This window comes from Asterias rubens, chromosome 1 (genome assembly GCF_902459465.1).
Source record: "Asterias rubens chromosome 1, eAstRub1.3, whole genome shotgun sequence".
NCBI classification, from domain to species: Eukaryota; Metazoa; Echinodermata; class Asteroidea; order Forcipulatida; family Asteriidae; genus Asterias; species Asterias rubens.
This window is the reverse complement of record NC_047062.1, coordinates 29,987,003-30,011,242: the sequence shown is the minus strand read 5'-3', so window position 1 is coordinate 30,011,242 and position 24,240 is coordinate 29,987,003. Positions and strand designations below refer to the sequence as shown.

Here is a 24,240-nt window from a genome sequence, read left to right as displayed (position 1 = left end):
GAGATTGTGTTTTTGAGAAATGTAGTTGAGTTTCAATGATTTTTGTAGGAAAAGTTTGAGTTGTGTGTTTGTTTCTTAGTTTTTCCACAAAAAACCCACAAGATTTTGTGGGTATATACTAAGGAACATCTGATAGTCTTATGACTCTAGACCAACCCCTCTAAAGCTTACTAAGACAGCTTTTTACTTTTAAGAAATGCAAGGAATATTTCGATGAAGGAAAAAACTAAGGTTTTATTATCAGAATTGAAAGTAAAACAAATCAATTGAGTTTATTTGGATAAAAACATGTCAAAATACATACACAGTAAGAAAATACATTGAAATTAGATTAACCAAAATGGAACACAAGAAAAAAGACTGCACAAAAGGTTCCAAGGATAACCCCAAAAGGCCAATTTAGACTAGTATGAGCACCTGGAAAAAGACTACCGATGTAAACTGAACAATTTACGGCTTGTAAAAGAGACTAGTCACACGGTCTCAATTGATTTGGGTCAAAGTTCATCCAGTTGAGCGCGCCAAGTCCGACCGTACACAAACTCGAAAGGAATCGTTTACGGCACTGTAATTTCGGGGTTTTCTTCAAGACAAGGCAATATTTGTTTGGAAAAATTGCACATAATTGAAGGATTAACTCGGGTGAAGATGCTGGGTGTTGAAAAAATGAAGGTAGGTGTGAATGAGTCGTGTTTAACATCAAAATGTGTTATGTTGAAATGAGCAGGACGTGTGATGATTGGCGATGACTGTCACTGTGTGTCAGTGTGTGTGTGTGTCGTTCCTTTTAATCCTACCTACATGTAATGAGTCCCCATTTATATATTTTGAATGAGGTTCAATGAGCTCCCGTTGTTTTACAATATGACATGTTTTGGATTCAACAGGATTCAATCGGGTTTATTTTAATTGTTAATAATGGGACCCCATTGAATCCAGTGTCTATATTGAAAAATTGAATATGTCCCAAATTCCACACCAATAATTTGGCAATCCCATTGAATCCCATTAAATTAAAGCCATTTTAAAATCATTATACACTTTCGGTACAGTAGTTTGCAACATAATCATGATGTTTACAGAAGCTTACACTTGACTGTACTTCTAGAAACTCTATAGTCATCTGGTTGTTGTAGGCCTATATCTATATAGTATTAATTAATAGTAAGGAATTTCGTTCTATAGGCTAGACCATTTAGTCACTAGTGCTAGTAGTGGGCAATAAATCAATTTTTTTCTAAGCCACCAAGGCCCTGGTGAGCAGATCAACTTATATGTAATATCCATGTTTTTTTATGGGCCAAATTATTCTCTGTGAGGTTTGATACTCCGTCTCAGATCAATGCACAGTGGACAATTTTAAGATTCATTCTAGGGGAAATTGTGAGTCCTGGGCAAGCCCGCCCAGCACCGCTCACCATGGCTACACACTTTTTTGAGGGCATGAAAGCTGACAAAACCATTTGACATACTTGATGAAGGCCCGCCTTCAAGCCCCCCCCCCCCCCCACCCCCCTTGTGGGGGATGGGTGTTTTTGTTTTTTTAGTTTTTCGTATAACTTCTTACAGAGGGATGGCTCGTTTTTAAACTGTGGATGGGTATTAGGGGACATTCTGTGTGGCAGGACGGCTTTGTATAGAAGCTGGGCGGCTTTTACTTCTTGCCACTTACTGGCTTGGTATTTTAATCTATTTTGCTTTTCTGTTTCTTTATTTATGGATTTGTATATTTTTATGCCAGTGTTAAGTCTAATATAACACTGAATTTGTGTGTAATTGCTTACTTTTCTTCGTCCAGGTTCAGCACTTGGATGCTCAAACCATACTCAGCATGGATTTGTTTGACGAAGACAGTGATTCTGATGAGTACTCACCCCAGTCACCTAAAACGGATCTTCCTGATGGGAATGCCTCACCGACACTTCAAGGTATACTCATTGCACAATGCGTAGCGCACTTCACATGCTTCCATTGTGGGGGTTAAAACATGCACACAAGGATGGTACACGTGTTTACGCACCGATGCACGTGTAAACACGTGTACCATCCTTTTGTGCATGTTTTGACCTCCAAAATGGAAGCGTATGCAAGTGCGCTGTGTGTTGTGCAATGGGTCTTTTTCATGCCTACGAGGTCAGGGTCCTAAATGAACATGTTCAGCCGCCCCAACTTGACAATTTTCCCAACTATAGTTTGGACCGGACCCAACTTGAGTGTTACAGTTGAGGCGATGTTCTAATTGTACATGTAGTTGGTTCGCCCATAGAATTCTAAAATACAGGCTGTACAGTACAGGATAGCTCTGAACTTATTCACTCTAAAAAATAAAAATAAAAAAACGTTAATTCATTGATTCATAACAATTGGGATTTTTGTTTAATATCATTTTCCTGGAACACACACCCACCCACCATGGAGGTAAGAGCTACAATCCCTACCTCCATGTATTCTGCAAATTCAGAGATCCCCTGCTTGGAGTGTTTTACACTGTGGTTTAACTTGATTTGCCTGGACTGGTTGCGATTGCTACCATTAAGCTGTTAGCATAGTGCATCAGGAAGGTACATTTATATGCATGACAAAACATGTTTTAAATACACGGCTACTAGAAATTCCTCCGTCAAGTTAAACCCAGAGTTTATTAAATAACCCAGTTGGCTACTTAAGAAAAAGTAAAGAGCAAAGCATGCTCTGTAGGATTCAAATACAGACTGGGTTTCAATTTTGTTTGTTCATTTATGATGCATGTTATGTTTAGATGGACAGAAGACAAGTAATCGAAAGAAGAAAAGGGCAGTGATTGACTCCGATGATGATGATGAAGATACGTCTGATGAAGATGAGGTTGAAGACAAGCAGGAGGAAGCCGTTGCTACGGAGCCGTTGCCAAAGTCAGCCAAGAGCCAGAAAGTAAAGATACCAAACCTTAATAATAATAGTTATAATAATAAGTTCTTGTATAGCGCATTTCACAACGGCCGTCTTAATGCGCTTTAACATTAGTCCCCTGGTCATTGGCCCAAACTCAATCCTTTAATCTATATCAGCTCCGTTGGGAGTATACAACCTGGGCAACCATAGCGCTCCAAAGGCTTTTTCATACACAATATCAACATCTACCCTCGCAGGTAGATGTTTATAACCTTGGGTGAAGAGAAGCAATTATAGTAAAGTACACACATCTTGCTCAAGTACACAGGTGTCATGACTGGGATTCGAACCCACAATTCCATGACTTAACCACCAGAACTTGAATGCAATGCTCTTAACCAGTCGGCCCTGACACCTTCAGGATTCTTACACTTTCCGCTGCCGTTTTCTCAGGCTAATAGCACTCATTTGTTTATATGCCTATTGCAACTTTGCAAAGGGCACCACAACAAAAGCATTGGGCACCATGGCAATTGCTTTGGGTGCCGTGGGTATAATTTTATGTTCAAGCTGCCAATTTTTTTCTTCTAGGAATTTATTGACAATTATCTTTTCTCAATGCAGCTAACTGCCAACCATGTTATTGGTGTACTAACTTGCAAGAAAATTTGGGACGACTTCAAATTGTTGACTAACTTTCGCCTGCGTGTATACATTTTCATCCATGCATATTTTATGGCTCTCTGTTATTACAGTCTTCAATCGCTCAATCACGAGGAAGGCGGGTCATGAAGGACGACGTTAAGAAGATCCATAGTGAGAGTCAACGCATTATAAGAGGTAGGTTCTAAACAACAGGATAATAATAATAATAATAATTTTAATGGTTTCTTTTATAGCACTCATATCTGTCACTCAGTTGTTTAGAAGAAAATACTGCAGCAATTTGTTTGCTAAGAAAAAAATGAGTGGGTCAGCAGTCACATAAATGTAAATTTAAAGTAATGTTGGCTGGTTAACTGTTTTTGCTAAGCAATATTTCCTGTGCTTAGGAAGTTTTTGTGCTTATAGGCTTTATGAAATTGGGCCAAGCTAGTGCCTGTTTACTAGTGCATGAGACTAACAAGGGGGATATCCGTAGAAAAAGGCAATTGACAAAGCGTTAGTCATTTCCTTCTTGAATGTTCAGACCATGGTGTCGAATGGTCTGGAGGCGCCTTTTCCCACAGGTTCTTCCTTTACTCAGATGAACAATCTCTCTGGTTTATTAATTGAAGCGTTTGAACCGACTCTGGGAAATCTCGGTGGTCTAGTTGGTAAGACACTGCTCTAGAATTGCAAAGGTCGTCGGGTTCCAATCTCGCCCGAGTAATATACCTGTGATTTTGTGTTCACAGAGCTACAGTGCCGACACACAAATTGTATATCGGCGAAACTAAAATTAATATACTATTATTCTCTTGAACTTATTTGTTCATGTGTTTAATGCAGTTATCTTTCCTCTGCTTCTGTACACAGATTCTGATATCAGTCTACCGTATCACAAACCCAAGCCACTGTCGTTAAACGATTTCTTTAGCAAGAAGCCGTCTCTCGCTGGGATAATGTCCTCGGTCAAATCCCTCAAAGGATCATCCAAGTAAGTGCAGTTTAATCCTAAAATTAAAACGAGCTTCACTTTGGGACTCTACCGAGCCGTATAACAGGATGGAAGGTTTATGTGCCCAGGGATGAGATTGTTTAGACTTTTGGCTGAATTCAGACTTTTTATGTCGGCCTGGTGAAGAAAATCAGACAATATTATTTTCCACGAATAAAGAAATCCTGCTCATTTGTCTACTTCTCTAGTGCTTTGAATACTGTTTCCAAAAGCTCCTTGGAATCTATAACCCCAGGGGTTACCAAACAGTAGAAATGGCATCATTTCAATATTCTTTTGAATTTGTATAAAAGTTTCAGACTTGTTCGTTAGTAATGACCCTCACCCCTGTGTGCCCTCCCTGCTGTCGTCATAGAGCAAGTTTGAGAGTGCACCATGGCTTAGTGTCACTAGTTCCAGTCTTCGCTTTAAATATGTTAGGATGGAGCATGCTATTGGGACCAGTGAAGAAACAATGGTCATGAGGCTAGTTCCAATGGTTGACCACTAGTCAACCAATGGTCAACCAGCCTGGGTTTGAGTCAAAACAGTCAACCTTCAGTTAACCATGGTGCACACTCGAACTTGCAGGGCAATGTACATCTCTACTGAAACAATTTAAGGGGCATCAAGACACTAACCAGCAGAGTTACCAGGTAAAATCCATTGTTCTCGGTAATGTGCGCATGCTGAGAACTCTGTAAACCTATGTGAATTTACCTGGTAAGTCTACTGCCACCTAGCGTTCCAAAGTCTCCCATTGCCTGGGTAAATTTTAAGCAGCATTATTAATCTTGTTTTTAAAAAGTTGCATTTTTTGTTTTCGTTAGACGTCAGCAAATATCCTGCCTCACCCAGCAGCAAGTAACTAACCAATCACCAAACCAGGTAGCGAGCACTACCATTGTTCCTGAACAGTCTCCCGTGTCCCAATCCACATCACCTTCCACCAAAACACCTGCCGAAGCCGAGCAAGGTTCACCAACATTGGATTGTATGGATATGGACGTCACATCGTCACAGGATGTACGGTCACCGGTTGCAGAGCTCAGTAAACCCCAGGATGAAGATGGTCCATCAGAAATGGAAAGTGAGCTTCAGTTGAGACTGGACGATTCCTCAGACGATAAAGAAGATGAAACTGACGCTCTGGTGGATGATAAATTTCAAGACAAAGTGGATGATGACATCAGAGATGAGACACACGATGCGGGCAGAACGGCATCGGCGCCTGAGAAACTTGAAGACAGCGATGATGAACTTGAAAATATCACCAGCGATAAGACCGTGGAAATCAAAGTAGAAGAGACCGAAGAGTCCTGCCAGGAAGCTGAGGAAAGAAGCATTCCTCAAGAACTTGACGACCACCTTGAAAGAGATGTATCCTCGCCGACCCATGAAACCATCTCGTCTCAGTCTGAGACTCCCGTGTCTGCACAGAGTCAGCCTCATCGGTTGAAGCTCCTTGAAGGAAGCCTTCCTCAGCTCAAGAAGCTCTCGCCAGGGCTGAGTGGCACTGGCGCTAACTCTTTCATCGACCTAGATGATGACGACGATGATGACCAGGCAGAATTTGCGACGCCTTGCAATCCCGGAATCAGTTCGTTAATGAAGCGGTTTGTTAAACACACAGCCAAGAGTACACCGAGACAACGCAAGGAGGTGAAGCTCAGGTTGGTGTTCATATTTTCCAAAAGCAGACATAGTGACAGCAAAAAGTAAAAATATTGAGTATTTACTATGTGATTTTTTTGTACTTGTGAAGTAAACATCAAAATGTCTTGTTTACATAAAACTCTAATTCACAATAGTCAATAAGTTTGTTTTGTGAATATTTTTTCAGTTTTTATTGATACCTCACAATGCAATGCCTCAAATCCCATATTTATTATAGCCAGTCAAGCCCGGTTCATACTTCCTGCGAATGCGAATGCGAAGCGAGTTTGACGTGAATTTGACGTCACAACTCTCCTTTCGCAGCGATATTCGCAAGTGAGTTGCCCAGAGTTGAACTGCTGCAAATTATTTGTTGCGAATTTGTGACGTCACAATTCGCTTCGCATTCATACTCGGGGAGTATGAACCGGGCTTTACTCCAGGTGGGTTGTGTTGGAATCATAATACATTTTAGTAATTTGTTTTGTTTCAGTGTGGTAAGCAAGGAGATTGGGGCCGATGGTAAGGAGGACCTTAAGCTGGATACTGTTGCTGTGACAATCGAGGGTCAAGAAGATGAAGACCCAGCCTTAAAGATTCCAGGTAAGCTGTCACAATATTAAGCCTGGGCAACTAGTGCGACTAGTGTCGTAGGCGCAACTATTGATTGCTAAGTAGAGTCATGACTAGCGTTTTTCAACTACTCGGTTTTAATCGTGCCGCCACGACTACTACTACACAAATAGTCGCAACTACCTATTTGATGAACCAATTGTGTTGCTCACGACAGCATACAATTTACTTATGAAATGCAATCAGACATCAGTGACGCAATCCTTCAATCCTTTCAGTGTGAACTTCACTATTTTGCACCAGCGGCAAATATGGAAATTTAAATTTAATCGTGGCCGGTGTCGAAGTTGCGACTGTTTGAGGCGCAACTGGTCGAGTAGTTATTTTGACTAGTTGCGCAAGCTTACCTAATATGCATGGTCTGACGAGCTCCTTCAATTTGATGCAGAGGTCGTGGGTTCGAATCCCACCCAAGTAATATGCCTGTGATATTTTTGTTTCACAGAGCTCAGGAAAATACTGAGTATACAGTGCTAACAGTCATCGGTGTATATGGGTAAAACCAAAATTAATATTCTTTATTTATTATCCCCGATGCAAATTTCCATCTATTAAAACATAGCATCTGTTTGACAATATCAGGAGCTAAACTGCTGAAGCTGAAAGAAACTCTGCAGGTGAAGATGCGAGCACGACGAGAAGTTGAGCGCCAGAGACGAAATGAAGCTTATCGTCTTGACAACGAGGATTATGCCGAAGATGAGGGAGAGATGACAGACCAGAGCGACACGGATGATGAGGAGGATATTGGAGGCGGTGACAAGAAGCCAAAGGTATTCAAATAATATCTACAAGTTTTTATACTGCGCTTTTCACACCTGTAGGGCGTCGCACAGCACTTTTAACATTATTACCCCTGGTCTCTGGGCCACTTAATTTATTCCTTTAATCATCTCAGCTCCCTGTGCACTAAATGTGCACTACTACAAGCAAAATCAATCAAGAGAACCATCTCTGCCCTTACAGGTACCTGTGGGCGGAGAGAAGTGTCTTGTTGAGGGACACAAGTGTCACGAGGCCTGGGAGACTAGTGTTGTAGATGCGACTATTGATTGCTTAATCGTGCCACCAAGATTACTACAAAAATAGTCGTGACTACTACAAAATAACCAATTGTGTTGCTCACGACAATTCACGACAACATAAAATTACTTTCAAAACTCAATCGGACATCAGTGACACAATCTTTTATTGCTTTCAGCGTGAATTTTACTCTATTGCACCTACGACAAACATCATGCTGCAATGCATCTTGGGAATTAAACATTAGTCGCGACTAGTGTCGAACTTACGACTGTTTGAGGCACGACTAGTCGATTAGTAAACTTCACTAGTCGCCTAGGCTTAATCGCAAACCTTTTTTTTTTTATACATCATAAATCAGCTCAAGAAATCCCCGTTTGTGAATCGGGAGGCTGCTGTCGACGAAGATGAAGATGACGATGATTATGAGCCAGGTGGAGACAATGAAGATGATGATAGTGAACGTGACTCTGTAGATGATGAGGAGGAGGAAGGGGCGGAAGAAAGTGAAGAAGAAGAAGAAGATGTTGATAATAAGGATGGGAAACCATTCAAGGTGGATCTTTTTACCGACCTTACCGATGACGAGGAAGAGGAAAACAGTAAGATATTGGCTCCCAAGAATGCAAAGAGGAGAAATAAGCTAGTTCTTGAAGATGATGATGAGGAGGAAGAGGAACTTGCACAGATGAAAAAGGATAAGGTTCAAGAAGAGGAGTCGATGAAGACGTTGGAACTCCACCTGGATGCAGACGATGAAGAAGATGGAAACGAGAACCCTAATCTAGGTAAGAGGAGAGGCTATTTTTAAAGTAATAGGTTCTCCTTGCCACTTTCAAAACAAGCAAACAATGTTATTTCTCACATTTTTTGATGTTGTGAAGAAAACATATGATGGTAAATTTTCATCGAAGTTCATATTCAAATCATGTTATCCACAAAGGCAAATTCAAGGTCAAAGTTAAGGTCAAAAGGTTATCAAACCTCAACATACAGATATTCCTACATAAAAATAAATGGCAGATTTGAAATACTTATGCAATTTCCTTTCCAAAAACACAAATTTTACCCAATTTGACCGAGTGGTTACCGATTTATGGCTTTTGAATATCGGTAGCTTTTAAGATAAATCACAGAGAAAGAGCATGCTGTAGCGCGAAAATGAGATGGAGCTAAAAACTTGAGCTTGTTGAACCAAAATTACCAAATAAACCAAATTTGAGCAAATTTGAGAATAGGGTTCACAATTCCATTTTTTTAAAGTGGATTTGACATAGAATGACTCAATAGTCACAAAGAATTATTCTAAGGGCCATGTCACAAAAAGGGCAATTTACAGGCAACCAGTTCCAGGCATTCTCCAAGAAGAAAAGCCATTCTGTTTTGAATGTTCAAATATTTGCAGTTGGTTTCCTCCAAGTAAAAAGTTCTGCCTGTAAAATTTGTCTCGTTTGACAAGGTCCTAACAGCACACATTGTGTGTATTTGTAATCACAGACGAATCCTCTCAGGACATCCACCCACTGAGCAAAACACCCACGAATGCATCCGACATAAGAAACAGCAAGAAACCACCGCACAGATCGTCCATCGACACACTCATTCTAGACTTGGAGAGCGGTCATGGTAACACATCCAACAGTAGCGACGTTTTTAAACTCTCTGAGTCTTTGAGACGGTCACATTCTAACAAGAAAGACCTGATACACGAGGAGAAGACGAGAGATCTGTTTGAGTCAACGAGTAACACCGATGGAGGGACCACGGGGAGTAGTGAGTTAGACAGGACCGCTGACTCAACGCTGGGTAGGACAAGCTTCAACTGGAGTGCCGTCAAGAAAACAAAACAAGGTAAAACAAAGTTTCTAACCCAGGCGAATTGAAACTTTCTAAGAATACGTTTAATGTGAGAGAAATTGTGTTTTTCATAATTATTGTACCACAGGCCTTGGATTCCACTTTTGCAGGAGCACAGCAAGTTTGCTCCGGTAAGGATACATGGATTCTCACAAAACCTCAAGCCAGATACTCTTCGTGCCCCTTGGTTATTGCCTTAGTGCCCTTGAAATGCATCAGTAGAAATTTGTAATTTCCTCATAGGGTGCCCTTTACCAAGGAGAAAATGCCTTGATGCCCTTGCCCTTTCAAAAACAAAGCATACAGGCCTGCCTGGGTCCTAGAGGTGGAAGGCAAGGAACAATGTACCGTTAAACCAACCCAATCACCCTAAAATTTCCCATAAATCTCAGGCCTGAAATTACACGCAACCCACAACGGCCATGCCCTTTGTTGCCCCTAGTCTTGGCCTTGGTGCTTCTTGGAAGTGCCTTTTGCAAAATGAAAGTTGCCGTGCCCTTTTCAAAGATGAAACTCCAGGCCTGAATTCTTATCCTTTCTTTGCCCTGATTAAAATCTCCAGCAACCCCGTCAGAGGATTCGGGGCACGACTTCCTCAAGCCTCTGGACACCAGCTCAAACAGCATGGATACCAGCTATGAGATGCTCGGCTCTATGATGCCTGGTCCTCAACCGGGAGGTGTGGTCAGGAAGCTCGATCGGAGAGTGTCTGTCGAAGACAGAAAGGAGGCTTTCACTCCATTCTCAAGACACCAGTCTCTGCTGAATGGGATAGCAAAGGTTTGTGTTTAAGTCTCTTTCAGCTCTTTCTCTACTACTAACTTTGGTTTTTACCAATAAACTGTTTAGCATTGTATACTGAGCTCTGTCTCTAGTTACTGGGCAATCTTGGTAGTCTAGTTGGTAAGACACTGTACAATTGCAGATGTTCAGGGTTCGAATCCCACCCAAGTAGTATGCCTTGTTCAGGGTTCGAATCCCACCCAAGTAGTATGCCTGTGAATTTTTTTCACAGAGCTCAGGCAAGTACTGAGTTTACAGTGCTACATTATTCCAGGGAAACCCATGGCCCGGTCGGGTAGGGACTGAAAACCCAATCCACAAAGTGCTCTCAGTGTGATTCATGCCGGGGTCCTAGAGTTGGAAGGCAAGGAAAGACAACCACTGCAATACTTTTGCATGTCATGGCCTAGCGGTTAAGAGCATCGGATTCAAACTCTGGTGTTTCTGATCAGCTCAGCAGAGTATGGGTTGAGTCCCAGTCGTGACACCTGTGTCCTTAAAGCCATTATACACTTTCGGAACAGAAAAAAAAAAGTTCACAGATTTACAAATAACTTACAGGGTTTACAGAAGGTAATGGTGAAAGGCTTCTCTTGAAATATTATTCCATGAAATGCTTTACTTTTTGAGAAAACATTAAAACAATTATCAATTCTCGATAGCCAGAATTATGGATTTATTTTAAGCACATGTGATGACACGGCGAAACGTGCAGAAACTAAGGTGGGTTTTCCCATTATTTTCTCCCGACTCCGATGACCGATTGAGCCTAAATTTTCACAGGTTTGTTATTTTATATATAAGTTGTGATACACGAAGTATATGGGTTGAGTCCCAGTCGTGACACCTGTGTCCTTAAGCAAGACACTTAACCAATATGCTTGGTCCTTAGGAGGGATGTAACGTTGTTGTTCCCGCCCCACAAAACCCATTGTAAAGACTGCACTGTATGTCACAACGGTTTTGTACATGTTCAGTGCTATAATCCTGAAGATGATCCGTTAAGATTACGAATCGCTTCTTGCGTTCTCTGTTTTCAGAGATCCTCTAAGTTGTCAGAGTAAACTCAACACAAAACCCATTGTAAAAACTGCGCATATATCAATGGTTTTGTAGTAGTTATGGTTGTTAGAGATTGATTACTTTATGACTCACCCGCATCTGATGAACGGACTTTTCCCCTCGGCGCTGGAACAGGACTGAAGCACGTTTATATTTCGGGAAAGTTTCGGTTTCTCCGTGTGTTCAGACAAACAAAACAGACGTACACTGATCTGACGTAACGATGACAATTAACGACAAAATTATGAACTTGTAACTGTTGAAGATAACTGCTAGTAAAACGCAACGATGAAGCTAAACTTTTGGTTTGGTTTTTTGACATGTAAAACTGCTACAGGAAAAACAATGGCTGCCGTCATAACACACATGTTTACAAACCAGCGAAAAACTATCATACACTCCCTGTAGCTTGCAGGGTACCAGTCCCTTTTCTCTGGTCTGTGTTGATTGGTTGATTGCTTTAAAGGAGCAGTCACTACAGTTTTATACATGTTTAGTGCTATCCTGAATACGATCTGTTAATTACAAATCTTTTCTTGTGTTCCTGTTTCAGAGTTCCTCTAAGCTGTCAGAGTTAACTCTGCCCGTTGAAGACTCACAGGATCTGTTCCGAATGGATTCACCCTCCCTCTCTGTTGCCATGGATACCCAGCAAGCCGATACGCAAAGCTTTCGTTTCTCTTACGATGATGATGAGACGCAGACTCAGTTTCTGGATGAGAATGGGTGAGCAAATAATTTATAAATTCTGGCACCCAGTTATTTCTTTGCCGATACCAAAATACATAGATTATACCAGGAAGAAGCTGGGTAACTATAAACATTAACTTTTTCAGTGCCATGGTCGTACATGTACAATCTATTTGCCTTTAAGGTCAGAGGACCTTAATTATGTAATTCAAGACATATAAATTTGCTACTGTTATTCTTGCATTGTCTTTTTGGTGTGAAAACTGACCAACAACGAATTGCTTTGCTAGGTTTTTGAAGCTTCGCTCGACGAGCAAACCCAAACCAGGTTTGAAGAAACTGTTTGGTGAAGAACATACGAGCCAAGACCAGCTTGATGAACTACTAGGACTCTGTACTGGAAAATTTACAGATGGTAAGGATAATTTTTTATTTTCAACAACATTTATTTCCATTTCACATAATGTGTGTTCTGGTATTATACCAAATGATGATTTACATTAAGCTTGGGCGATATCGATTTATTTTATTCACGATATATCGCCGACAATATATCGATATTCGATATAATCGCGATTAATGAAATTTGACATCATCATGATCAGTCTTCAAACTCCAAGTGAAAGTTGTAGAAGAGACAGTCATAGCTTAAGAGAGGTGTTCTAATGACCTATTCTTCTGGTTTCACTCCAAACCTATGGGGTGCAAGATGTCTCAGCTAGCAAATACATCGCGATATTTAATCGATATTGCGATATATCGTGATTATCGCGATTTTCGCGATATATCGCGATATATCGATATTTCGATTAAAACCAAATCCATCCGATATCGAAATCGTTTCCAAATTAATATCGCGATATTCGATAATATCGTGATATCGCCCAAGCTTAATTTACATTAAATACACTAGACACTATTGGTAATTGTCAAAGACCAGTCTTCTCACTTAGTGTATCTCAACATATGCATGAAATAACCAACCTGTGAACATTTCAGCTCAATTGGTTGTCAAAGTTACGAGATAATAATGAAATAAAAAACACCCTTGTCACACCAAGTTGTGTGCTTTCAGATGCTTGATTTCGAGACCTCAAATTCTTAATCTGAGGTCTCGAAATCAAATTAGTGGAAAATTACTTCTTTCTCAAAAACTACATAACTTCAGAGGGAGCCGTTTCTCACAATGTTTTAAACTATCAACAGTTCCACATTACTCGTTACCAAGTATTGGTTTTATGCAAAAAATCATTTTTAGGAATTACCAATAGTGTCCAGTGTCTTTAGCACAGAATATATGATACTAAACAATAGTTGGAATAGGGCAGAGTTTATAGTGAAATAGAGACATTCCTCGGTAAGCGTTTGCTCAATTTGGGAATGCCATACAGGACAAGACAGACAGAAAAGACAAAAACTTTTACAGACATACGGACAGACAGACAAGAGGACAAAAAAACACTTTGAAATTAAACAAATGTTTTGGGGATTGAGGCATTGCATGGTGAGGTATCAATGTATATGTGGTTTGCGGTAACACTTTGTGTATGCACCCTACTTGCTGGATAGATGGTTGTATGCCCTGGTCAAAATCCCATTTGAACCTAGTTAAACATGGATTAACTGGAACCAACTGGAAACCTGTTGATAAAAGTTTTAAAACAGTAAAACCAGGTGGTATAATATGGAATTTGGACAAAACCAGTTGGTTTATACAGAGTTCAAACCAGTTGGTTATATAAAAATTTGACTCCACAAAATGGCATGCCTTGTTTGTTCAGGGAATATTTGTGTGGATCATTGTATTCTACTTTTTAAACATCTTTCTAATGAAATGCATTTTATGACTCGACCTATCTAAGGCAATATGTTCCTTTAATTTATGTTTAGTGCACTGGGTTCTTTTACATGCCTTACACAACACACAGGACCAACGGCTTGAGTCCCATCTAAAGGCCGCAGCAATATGTTTGTCGGAATCTATGTGTCTCAATATGTCGTTTCGTCCGCCGTATTTCACAGATACCTCTGAATTGCACGTAGTGCAAAAGGCATGGTTTTCATCCTTTGATGATTTCTTTATACAAGGCCATTCTTTGTGGTAGTCTTCTTTGTATTTTTGAGCGTATTTAATTTTCTTCAGCGACTTATCAGTTGCTAAACTGTCTTGCTAAAGGACACAACCCACACTCTGCTGAACAGAAACACCAGAGTTTGAGTCCAGTGCTCTTTTCCGCTTGGCCACGACACGTCACCTTTCACACTCCCTTTTATAAATTCCCTGGATTTTTTATTTTTTTTTGCAGAGGGAGAGAGTTCCAGCAAAATTAGGAAGGGTCTGTTTTCTGAGCTAGGCAGCCAGCCTGTAGCAGACACACAGGGCAACATGGACGAGTTACTAGGACTTTGCTCTGGGGTATTCGCTGGGTAAGTTAGATTGTGTGTGTTTTTTATTTAACTTTTGTATAATCTGGGAACTGGTATACAGGCCTGTATGCTTCTTTTTTTTTAAGGGCAAGGGCACGAAGGCATTTTCTTCTTGGTAAAGTGCACCCTATGGGGAAACTGTAAATTGCTACTGGAGTATTTCAAGGGCACCAAGGCAATCACAGAGGGCATATCGCCCTCATTGCCTCTGTAAAGTATCAGGCCTGGGGTTAGAAAAATCTCATGTATTTATTTTCTTTGTACTTCAGTGACAGTCAGTGCACTGTAGTGTTGTTTCTACTTAGTAGTTATAAACAAATATTTATAGAGCGCCTTATGTGAGGGCGTCAAGGCGCTTCACAGGAAAAAGAGAAGCAAAACATTTTTTAAAAAGTGAAAACTGCTCAAAGCCTTAAAAGTCTTCAAAGACTCATTCAAGAGGTATTTAGCTATTAAAGGCGACAGTAAAAGTAAGTAAACCAATGGGTGAGGGGAGAGGTTAATAGCACACCCGTCCTCAGCGTCTGGCCATTACAGTAAAAAGCTAGCAAATAAAGAAATGTTTAAAACACTTTCCAGTCAAAAAGATGTTATCCAGAAATAACACAAAAAGTCCACAACATTGAAACATAGAACCATTTTTTCCACAAGTTGCTGATACTTTTATAATACATCATTGAAACCTGATAGAAAAACCAATGTTAAATTTGCAAACTTGACACTCAAAATTGTCTTTGTATTTTGAAAATTCTGGACTTATCTTTCCAGTCAAAATGATGCCACCCAGAAAAGAACACAAGAAGTCCATGACAATGAAACAGAAAACCATAGACAAGCTTCTGAAACTTTTAAAAATACATCATTGCACATTGAAAAAAAACAATGTTAAATTTGCTATCATGATACTCAAAGTTGTCTTTGTATTTTGACAAACTCAGAAAAGCCACCCAGAAAGGAACCCAAGAAGTCCACGACAATGAAACGGAGAACCATAGCGAGTCATCCTTTCACATCTTGTCAGACACTGAGGGTAACCATGGTCATGATGATGATGACATCCCAGTCGTCCTTAGCGACGAGGAGGAGGAGATGAAGCCCAAGAAGAGGAAGAGGATACGAATGATGGAGACGAGAGATAGTGAAGAGGAGTTTGAGGATGCGGGAGAAGAGGCAGAGGAGGAAGAGGGTGGATTTGACTCGGAAGATGAGTTGAGTTTCATGGTCAAGCAGGAGGAAAAGCAAAAGAAGAAAATGTTTACGGGAAAACTACACCAGGACAAGAACAAGAGAAAGTAAGACAACTTATTTAATTCATTTTTATTTCATCCCCCCTTCTTTTTCAAGGTATACATTTTAAGTACAAGTCTTCTTAAATGGGTTTGGTTCCTTTTGTAAAGCATGTTTTTGGCCATGACAAAAATCCCTACTCACTGTGCATGAAGATGTATGTAATATAATTTACCTGGTACATCAAAATTGATACATTTTCAGCGCGTACACGCTTGTGCGCGATGTGCCAATGAAACTAAGATGAATAAACATTGGATACAGCGCAAAGCGCAAACACAGCTAGTTGTACACAATGTATCCTGGTTTAGGGGCCATTTTCAGAGCGGTCTTTACATCACTTGTTAATACACCCCCATTTTTAATCGCATTTTGACCAATCAGAGTGTGTAAACTGTTCAAGGTATAATACTTAAAGACACTGGACACTATTGGTTATCGCAAAGACCAGTCTTCTCACTTGGTGTATCTCAACATATGCACAAAATAACAAACCTGTGAAAATTTGAACTCAATTGGTCGTCGAAGTTCCGAAATATCAATGGAAGAAAAAACACCCTTGTCACACGAAGTTGTGTGCTTTCAGATGCTTGATTTCGGGTCCTCAAAATTTCATTCTGAGGTCTCAAAATCAAATTCGTGGAAAATTACCTCTTTCTCAAAAACTACATTACTTCAGAGGGAGCCATTTCTCGCAGTGTTTTATACTATCAGCAGCTCTCCATTACTTGTTACCAAGTAAGTTTTTATGCTAAAAATTATTTTGAGTAATTACATATAGTGTCCACTGCCTTTAATAGTAATAATAATCATCTTCTTTCTTCTTTATAGAGTATCCAGGGCGTTTTTTGAGAATGAGGCTGAGCTGTCAGGGAGCGAGTATGGATCTGATGAGGATTATGATGCAGACGATATGCCGGATGAGCTAGAGCTAGGAGAAGCAGATAAAGACAACGTTGGCACTGAAGATCAACTCAGAGAAGGGGTCAGCAAAGTACACATGTAAGTTTGTCATTATAGGGGTGAGAAATATTATCAGACTTTTATCTGAATTCAGACTTTTTTTATAAGTGTTCCTAGTCGAGCAATAATAATAACAGTCCGTCACGCAGTGACACTCATGGGGCTTCAACATTATTACCCCTGGTCACTAGGCCTAAAATCATTCCTTAAACCATCTCAACTCCCTGGGGAGTACACAGCCTGTGCAACAAATATGTGCTACTAAGCTAACCAATCACAAGAACCATCTCTGCCCTAACAGGTACCCATTTACCCCTGGGTGGAGAGAAGCAATTATAGTTGAGTGTCTTGCTCAGGGACACGCAACCGGGACTCCAACCCACACTTTGCTGAACAGAAACACCAGAGCTTGAGTTCCCATTTCAAAAGCCATGCTAACCTACCGGTGCTTACTGCACAAAAAATTGATGACGTTGCAATGAATGCAAATCCATGGTGAATGTGCTAGATGGCGGCCTAATTTTCATGCTTATCTGTGAAATACTCACACGCTGCAGTAAGCATGAAAATTTGCTTACCGTTAAAGGAACATTACAGAATTGGTTTTTGCTAACATAACAGTTGCTGGCAGTGTAAACACTTTATGTAATTCACCATATACATAAACTGACAAACCTGTAGAAGTTTGAGATCGATCGGCCATCTGGGTCACGAGAGAATAGTGAAAAACCGATTACAAATTTTGCATTGCATCGATGCCAAAATAAAAATGAATAAAACGCTCACTGAGCAATAAACTCCAAACACGAGGTTAGATTATTTATTTCTCATCAAATATGACATTTCAGACAGAAATATTTCAAGGGATGTTTTCAACTATCATCATCAATACACCGTGTAAGTTTTATGTAAATCTGTGATCTTCACGATGTTTGTTTCTTACCAATTCTGTACTGTTCCTATAAGCTATGAAATTTTGCCCAGAACTAACACTTCTTATCCTGAATGATCAACAGGAAGACAATGGAGGACGACGATGCAAGACAACTCCGTCTCTACAAGGAGATGTACCTCCCTGATGGGGACTTGTACTCTGACAACAAAGGGCGTACTAGACAGTTCAGATGGAGAAACCTAGGTAAATCAGGGGTCAATTTCACAAAGATAGCCCTTACCAGGGTTGTTGCTAGACAAATTTTAGTGGTGGGCAATAAACACAACAATTTCAAAGTCCGCCAAGGGCGAGCGGATCAACAAAACTAATGGGGACAGGTTTTCAAACTGTTCCTGTTATGGGGGCTATGCAATAAGTTGAATGGCCTTTTGACTGTGTTCAATGCGCAGTGGACAGTGTTTTGAAATCTGTGCTGTGCGGCACAATGTATTTTTCTCAGAGTGCTGGACAAAAATTGAGCCCTGGCCCAGCACTGCCCACCGTGGCTACAACACCTTACGCTAGTCCTAAGTTAGGACTAGTATCTCTTCCGAACTCGAGATAAGACTAGTCTTAACTCTTTGTGAATTCCATCCCAGACAGGGCGATATCTAGGCAACCAACTGCACTTTGTTTTATAATTTGTTAATGAGAGAACGCTTGACATTACATGGCCACAGATGGCCACTCCAAGGTGAGGGCTACACTCAACTGATTTAGGCTACATGTATGCCCCCAATCGACTGCCTCCAGAGGCACGTTGCCACCCACTCTTGAGGCTGAAACAAGGTTATGACGGTCTGTAGGATGTAAAAAGAAACCCGAAACAAAGAAGTTTATACAAAGAAAAGGATCAAAATAGAGTATACAAGAACACACTGCCTGAACTCGATCATAAACTCTAAGAGCTAATCTTGGGTGCTTCTTTCCCATAACAGATGGTGATTCTGAGATGAATTCCTTCCCAGTCAATTCCGATGATGAGGATGGAGAGGGTGAGAAGGATGAGGACACTCAATGGAGGATGGAACGCCACAAGAGAGAACAGTGGCTCAGTGAACAAAAGATGGTGGGTAGTCAAGTATATGCATACAGCATTATCCTTGGTCCCAAGTAGCTAAGTCTACCAACGGTTCTTTTCAGAATCACCCCTAACTCTTTTAGAGATAGTCATTACATGGTCTTACCGCAAACCTTTCCATATCGTATTTCCACCATGCAAAGTTTCAAATCCTACTTAGCTAAGTCTCACAAAAGTACTCTCACCAGAATAAGGTTACCAGCCAAACTACCATGGCCCAATTTCATAAAGCTGTTAAGCAGAAAATACTGTGTGACAAATTTCTTTGCTAAGCAAAAATTGCTTGAGGTACCAGGCATCCACAATAATACATGTAATTTTGGGTAACCTGTTTCTGCTAAGTAACCCTATTCTCTGCTTAGCAAGCTTTTGTGCCTGCAGGCTTTATGAAATTCGGCCCATGTCACAAGTACAATTAGCTAGATTTTTCGAGTCCAAACTTCTTAAAAGTGAAGCAAATCACAAAGATGAGAAACAAACAAAAATTAGTTTTAAACAAAAGTTTCCTGTCCAAGAAACCTCTCTCCAAAAGCCCCGACTTTGTGTACTATCACTATGAATGTCGATTTGTGGCGTGTCATGGCCAAGCAGATAAGAGCACTCAAGCTCAGATATTTCTGATCAACAGAGTGTGGGTTCGAGTAACAGTTGTGATTTTTGTGTCCTTTAGCAAGACACTCGGCCATGATACTTCGTCCTTCGGATGGGACATAAAGCCGATGGTTCCGTGTTCTGTGTAAGTCATGTAAAAGAAGCCATTGCAATTATTGTAAAGAGAAGGGGCACCATGTAAACCGTTACATGGTGCTATAAAGAAATAGGTCTCATACTTCAGTACGGAGCTCCTCATACCTTGCAAAAAATAATACTGAGCGCTTTGATACACCCTTAGGGGTGTGATAAAGCGCTGTATGAGAACCAAGTATTATTATTATTTCTTATTATTTCTCATTTCAGGAGAAACCCAAAGGCGAGGCTGCTAATGATATTAACAGTGATGAGGAAGAGAGTAGTCAGTTTGATATCTTCATGAAGACGGCCGTTAACAAGAAGAAGAAAGGTATTTGTTTATTACCAGTAAACTTAGGCCCCTTGTGCCGAAGTCGCGACTATTGATTGCTTAGTCGAGTCGTGACTACCTTTTCTCAAGTACTCAGTTAATCGTGACGCCACGCTACTACAAAAATATACCAAAATAAACCAAATGAGTCACTCACGACTATTCACGACAGCATAATTTACTTTTGAAACACAATCAGACATCAGTGACACAATCCTTCATTCTATTCAGGGTGAATTTTACTATATTGCGCATGCAGCAAACAGCCGCTACTAGTGTCGAAGTTCCAACTGTGTGAGGTGCGACTAGGCCTAATGACCAGGGCTCAAAAAAATAACACTGGACCACAGCACGATAGGATTTAGGCAAGGGTTTTTTTGGGGGTTTTTGTTTTCAATTTTAAATCATCTTTATCTCATAAGAATGATGCTAATCACAATAACACTCTTACTATTATATCTTCGAAATAAATTAATAATGTTGTAAAACAGCACTGTTCAACAAAAATAAATAACTAGATGCTGCTCTTTCATTTAATTCAACAGAAAATCAATTGACATTTGAAAGTATGGTTGTCCCTGCAAACATACAAAAATAGTCTGGTGGTTATATTAAGCATTGTACATTCGCAATGTATTCAAGGAACAAGGCGTATATAAGACGGCAGACTTAGGCCGTATCGGAATTGGCAGCTATGGCTAGATTTCCGCGTCATCATGCGTTGAACTGAAGTGTAGTAGCAACACCCTCAGCAACAGCCGTAGTTGTAGCTGTAGCCACCAATTCGGATACAGCCTTATAAACAATGCAGGATTTGCATGAAGACAAAACAGTTAACAAATTGATTTGCCTTGTATTATTTAATGATACAGAAACCAAGCATGAAGATGCAATCGGAGAGGAACCACCAACAAAGAAGGATACGGACACCAGAATAAAATCACCCAAACCAGTCAAGGTAAATAAAAGAACAAAATCAGTTAATATCCCCCCCCCAAAAAAAAAAAATAGCTATTACAGGTGAATGTGAGCTATCATAAACATATTGTTATTAGTGCAAAGTAGATTGGTGTAACCAGTTGATAGGTACCCTCCCCAAACATCAAATGAATAGTTTGTATTATCAAATGATATACTTATTATAACAAACCAGATTGAAAACTCACAGATTAAGAACAACATCAGACTCAAGCTCTGGTGTTTCTGATCAGCAGAGTGTGGGTTTGAGCCCCGGACGTGTCCTTTGGATGGGACGTAACGCCATTTGTCTTCTGCGTTGCGTATGTAAAAGAACCCAGTGCACTTTTTGTTGTTGAAAAGAGAAGGGGTTTTCCCTGGTGTTTCTGGTTTGATTGACATTATATTACGCCACAGCACCTTTGTAAACTTCCTCATAGGGTGCCCTTTACCAAGGAGAAAATGCCTTGGTGCCCTTGCCATTTAAAAAATGAAGCATATAGGCCTGTTGAAATGCGCTATGCTTTAAGGCCAAGTCACACAGGCCCCGATAACAAGATCACAAAACGACGATAAAAATGCATGCCCTCGATTGGTTGAAATGCTCCAAGCAGAACACGCCCACGCTCATTCAACCAATCGAGGGCGTGCATTTGTATCGTTTTCGTTCTCGTTTCGGGGCCTGTTTGACTTGGCCTTTACAAGAACTTGTTATTATTGTTTTTATTCTCCCTGTCTGTTTAGTTCCGCCATGGCTCTTTCTTAAAGAGGAGCAAAGGGGATTTGGCTAAGATTGCATCAATGATGAAACCACTGACCAGTAATCCCACCTCCAGAGGATCCAGAAGTGTCCTCTTCCAATCCATCGTGACCCCAGCAGAGGAAGACGAGGACCAAAAACCACAGGTATTATTATTATTTCATCTTATCACAGCATGCAAAACAAAGATAACATTTTCCTTTGTACCAGTATCTTCTTGAGTCGGGCTATGTCCCGTAGCCTTACGTCTCAAGGATTTTCTAAGGATGCTTGCTGTTCCCAAAAGCGCCGCCGGCTGCAACAGATCTATTTGCACATTTGCCCGATTTCGTCTTCTTCTATTTCGAGTGGTGTCCTCGGTCAATGATATTACGGCTGAGTTGACCCCAGATCCTCCTGTCCCTCCTGCATGTAGATATTTCCCCAGCTGTCACAAACCCAGTGTCCCTTCTGAGCAGATCGACATAGATGACCTCAACCTCTTTGTGCTTGACCTTGCTTAGGCTCCCAGAGGACAAACTTTCTGGCTGGAAGCTCAGGGTGGTGATAGCAGTGCCCTGCAAACTTCACTCTTTTTGCAAAGATTTTGGCCTTAAGCTTGGGATCCCTAGATAGAGATCTGACGAGTTGGATATTTGTTCTTCCCTCCCGACACCAAGTTCCTGGCGTAGCATTCTGGTGTAGCAACCATCAAGTTGTTTTTCTAGAGCAGATGTTTCCCCAATGGTTCCAAGTGCTCCAACCACCATGGGTCTTACTTTTACTTTTCACCTGCCACATCTGACGATATTCCCTGGCCAGTAGAGTTCAGTGTGCCAACAAAAAATTTGCACAATGAAAATCACTCCCTGTTAGAACAAGTTTTGTTGTATATTTTTGTTATTCAAGTCTCCACTTCAGGTGCGGGCTTCAATTATTTTTTTCAGGGACCGTTGCCACCTACTCCTAGGGCTGAAATAGGGTTACCTCCATTACAGTCCATACAGATGTAGGCTTGGGTATCATCAATCAGATGCTTGGCTGGTAGAGCAGAAAGCACTTTGAATCCAGCTTGAATCCAGTGCTCTTAATGTGTAGGCCATGACACGCCACAGTTATTGTATGATGAGTTTGTTTTGTTTTTATGACAGTTGCGACGTTCAACCAGTGAGAGTCCATCATCCCAAGCCCCCAAAGCCAAGAAACCTCGATTGGAAAGAAGTCAAAGCCTAAGGAAACCAAGCAGCATCTTCAGTCTTATGTAGAGATTTGTTGAGATGTTAAGAATTTTATGGAAATTAAGAACAAATTACATATTGCATAATTTTATTTATAAATTGTGTTGTGCTAGTTAAGTTTTATGTGCAGGGCCCAATTTCATAGCGCTGCCTCGCGGTAAGCAGATTTTCGTGCTTTTTGATTAGGTGTAAGCGTGTTGTCTCTTTTTTGCTAATATTTACCGTTAAAACACTCCACATGTACAGTGTTCCTACCTATATATAACCCCACAATGTGTATTACTTGTAAGCATAAACCTTCAGAAACTTAAAGGCAGTGGACACTATTGGTAGAATACTCAAAGTAATTGTTTGCATAAAAGCTTACTTGGTAACAAATAATGGGGAGAGGTTGATAGTATAAAACATTGTGAGAAACGGATCCCTCTGAAGTGGAGTAGTTTTCGAGAAAGAAGTTACTTTCCACAAATTTTGGGTGTTTTTTTCTTTAATTGTTATCTCGCAACTTCGACGACCAATTGAGCTCCAATTTTCACAGGTTTGTTATTTTATGCATATGTTGAGCTACACCAAGTGAGGAGACTGGTCTTTGACAATTACCAATAGTGTTCAGTGTCTTTAACAGGGCCCAATGATAAGCACAAAATTTGCTTAAGCTAAAAAAATCCTTGCGTAGTAAAAGTAGATTACCAGCCAATTGTTATGCTAAGTAAACAGGAACATGTGTAAAATAAGCAAGCTGTTTTCGTGCTTAAGCAAATTTTGTGTTTTGGCAGCTCTATAAAATCGGGCCCAGGAGGTTTTATATGTTTTGAGAGATTGGTTTTGAATGGACAAACAAGGTTTGTCTATAAACAGAAGACATGCAGTAGTGGACGGTTTGTCCTAACGGTTTGCATCCCCTTTTTCAAACTGTATAAGTAAATGGAAGTTATCATTTAATGTTTAAATTGGGCGATTTTAAGATTATTTCTGCTGCGTTGTTAGACAAAGATAGTTATATACAAAAGGTTGCAAGAAGTATGTTAAAAACAAATGTATAGCTGTGCACATATGTGGCCAAATTTTGTTGATCCTCAGTTAAACATTTTTATGAAAGTGTATATATGTATTTATAAATTAAGGAATAAACTAAACTAAAACCTTTTAACTATCTTTTTGTACTTTTCTGTATTTTGTGTCCACAGTTATTGTTTATTAAAAAAAACATTTATTTTTTATTCATTTTTGCTACAACTAACATTTTCAACTGTAGGTGCAACTGTCTTTACAAAAGTAGTTATATAAAATATTAAACATGTGTGAAATGAGGGAAAAACATAATCAGGCTGTCATAAAGG

General features: G+C 40.2%; 1 protein-coding gene across 1 annotated transcript; it reads left to right on the top strand.

Annotated features, from left to right (window-relative positions):
• The first annotated feature begins 524 nt into the window (after window positions 1-524).
• LOC117307336 (claspin-like) lies at window positions 525-23,075 on the top strand. The gene is made up of 22 exons (XM_033792094.1): window positions 525-672; window positions 1,799-1,928; window positions 2,759-2,910; window positions 3,627-3,711; window positions 4,390-4,510; window positions 5,341-6,183; window positions 6,660-6,769; window positions 7,382-7,572; window positions 8,184-8,610; window positions 9,320-9,673; window positions 10,242-10,459; window positions 12,078-12,250; window positions 12,505-12,629; window positions 14,521-14,641; window positions 15,580-15,933; window positions 16,760-16,930; window positions 17,908-18,029; window positions 18,764-18,894; window positions 19,864-19,966; window positions 20,839-20,924; window positions 21,668-21,829; window positions 22,814-23,075. The coding sequence occupies exons 1-22, from the start codon at window positions 649-651 to the stop codon at window positions 22,925-22,927; spliced, it is 4,317 nt and encodes a 1,438-aa protein (XP_033647985.1). The 5' UTR covers window positions 525-648; the 3' UTR covers window positions 22,928-23,075.
• Window positions 23,076-24,240: the final 1,165 nt, after the last annotated feature.

Coding starts and splice junctions, on each gene's coding strand:
- LOC117307336 (XM_033792094.1), top strand. CDS start 649: ATGCTGGGTGTTGAAAAAATGAAG. Junction 673..1,798: donor TGGGTGTTGAAAAAATGAAG/GTAGGTGTGAAT, acceptor TTCTTCGTCCAG/GTTCAGCACTTGGATGCTCA. Junction 18,895..19,863: donor GGCTCAGTGAACAAAAGATG/GTGGGTAGTCAA, acceptor TTCTCATTTCAG/GAGAAACCCAAAGGCGAGGC.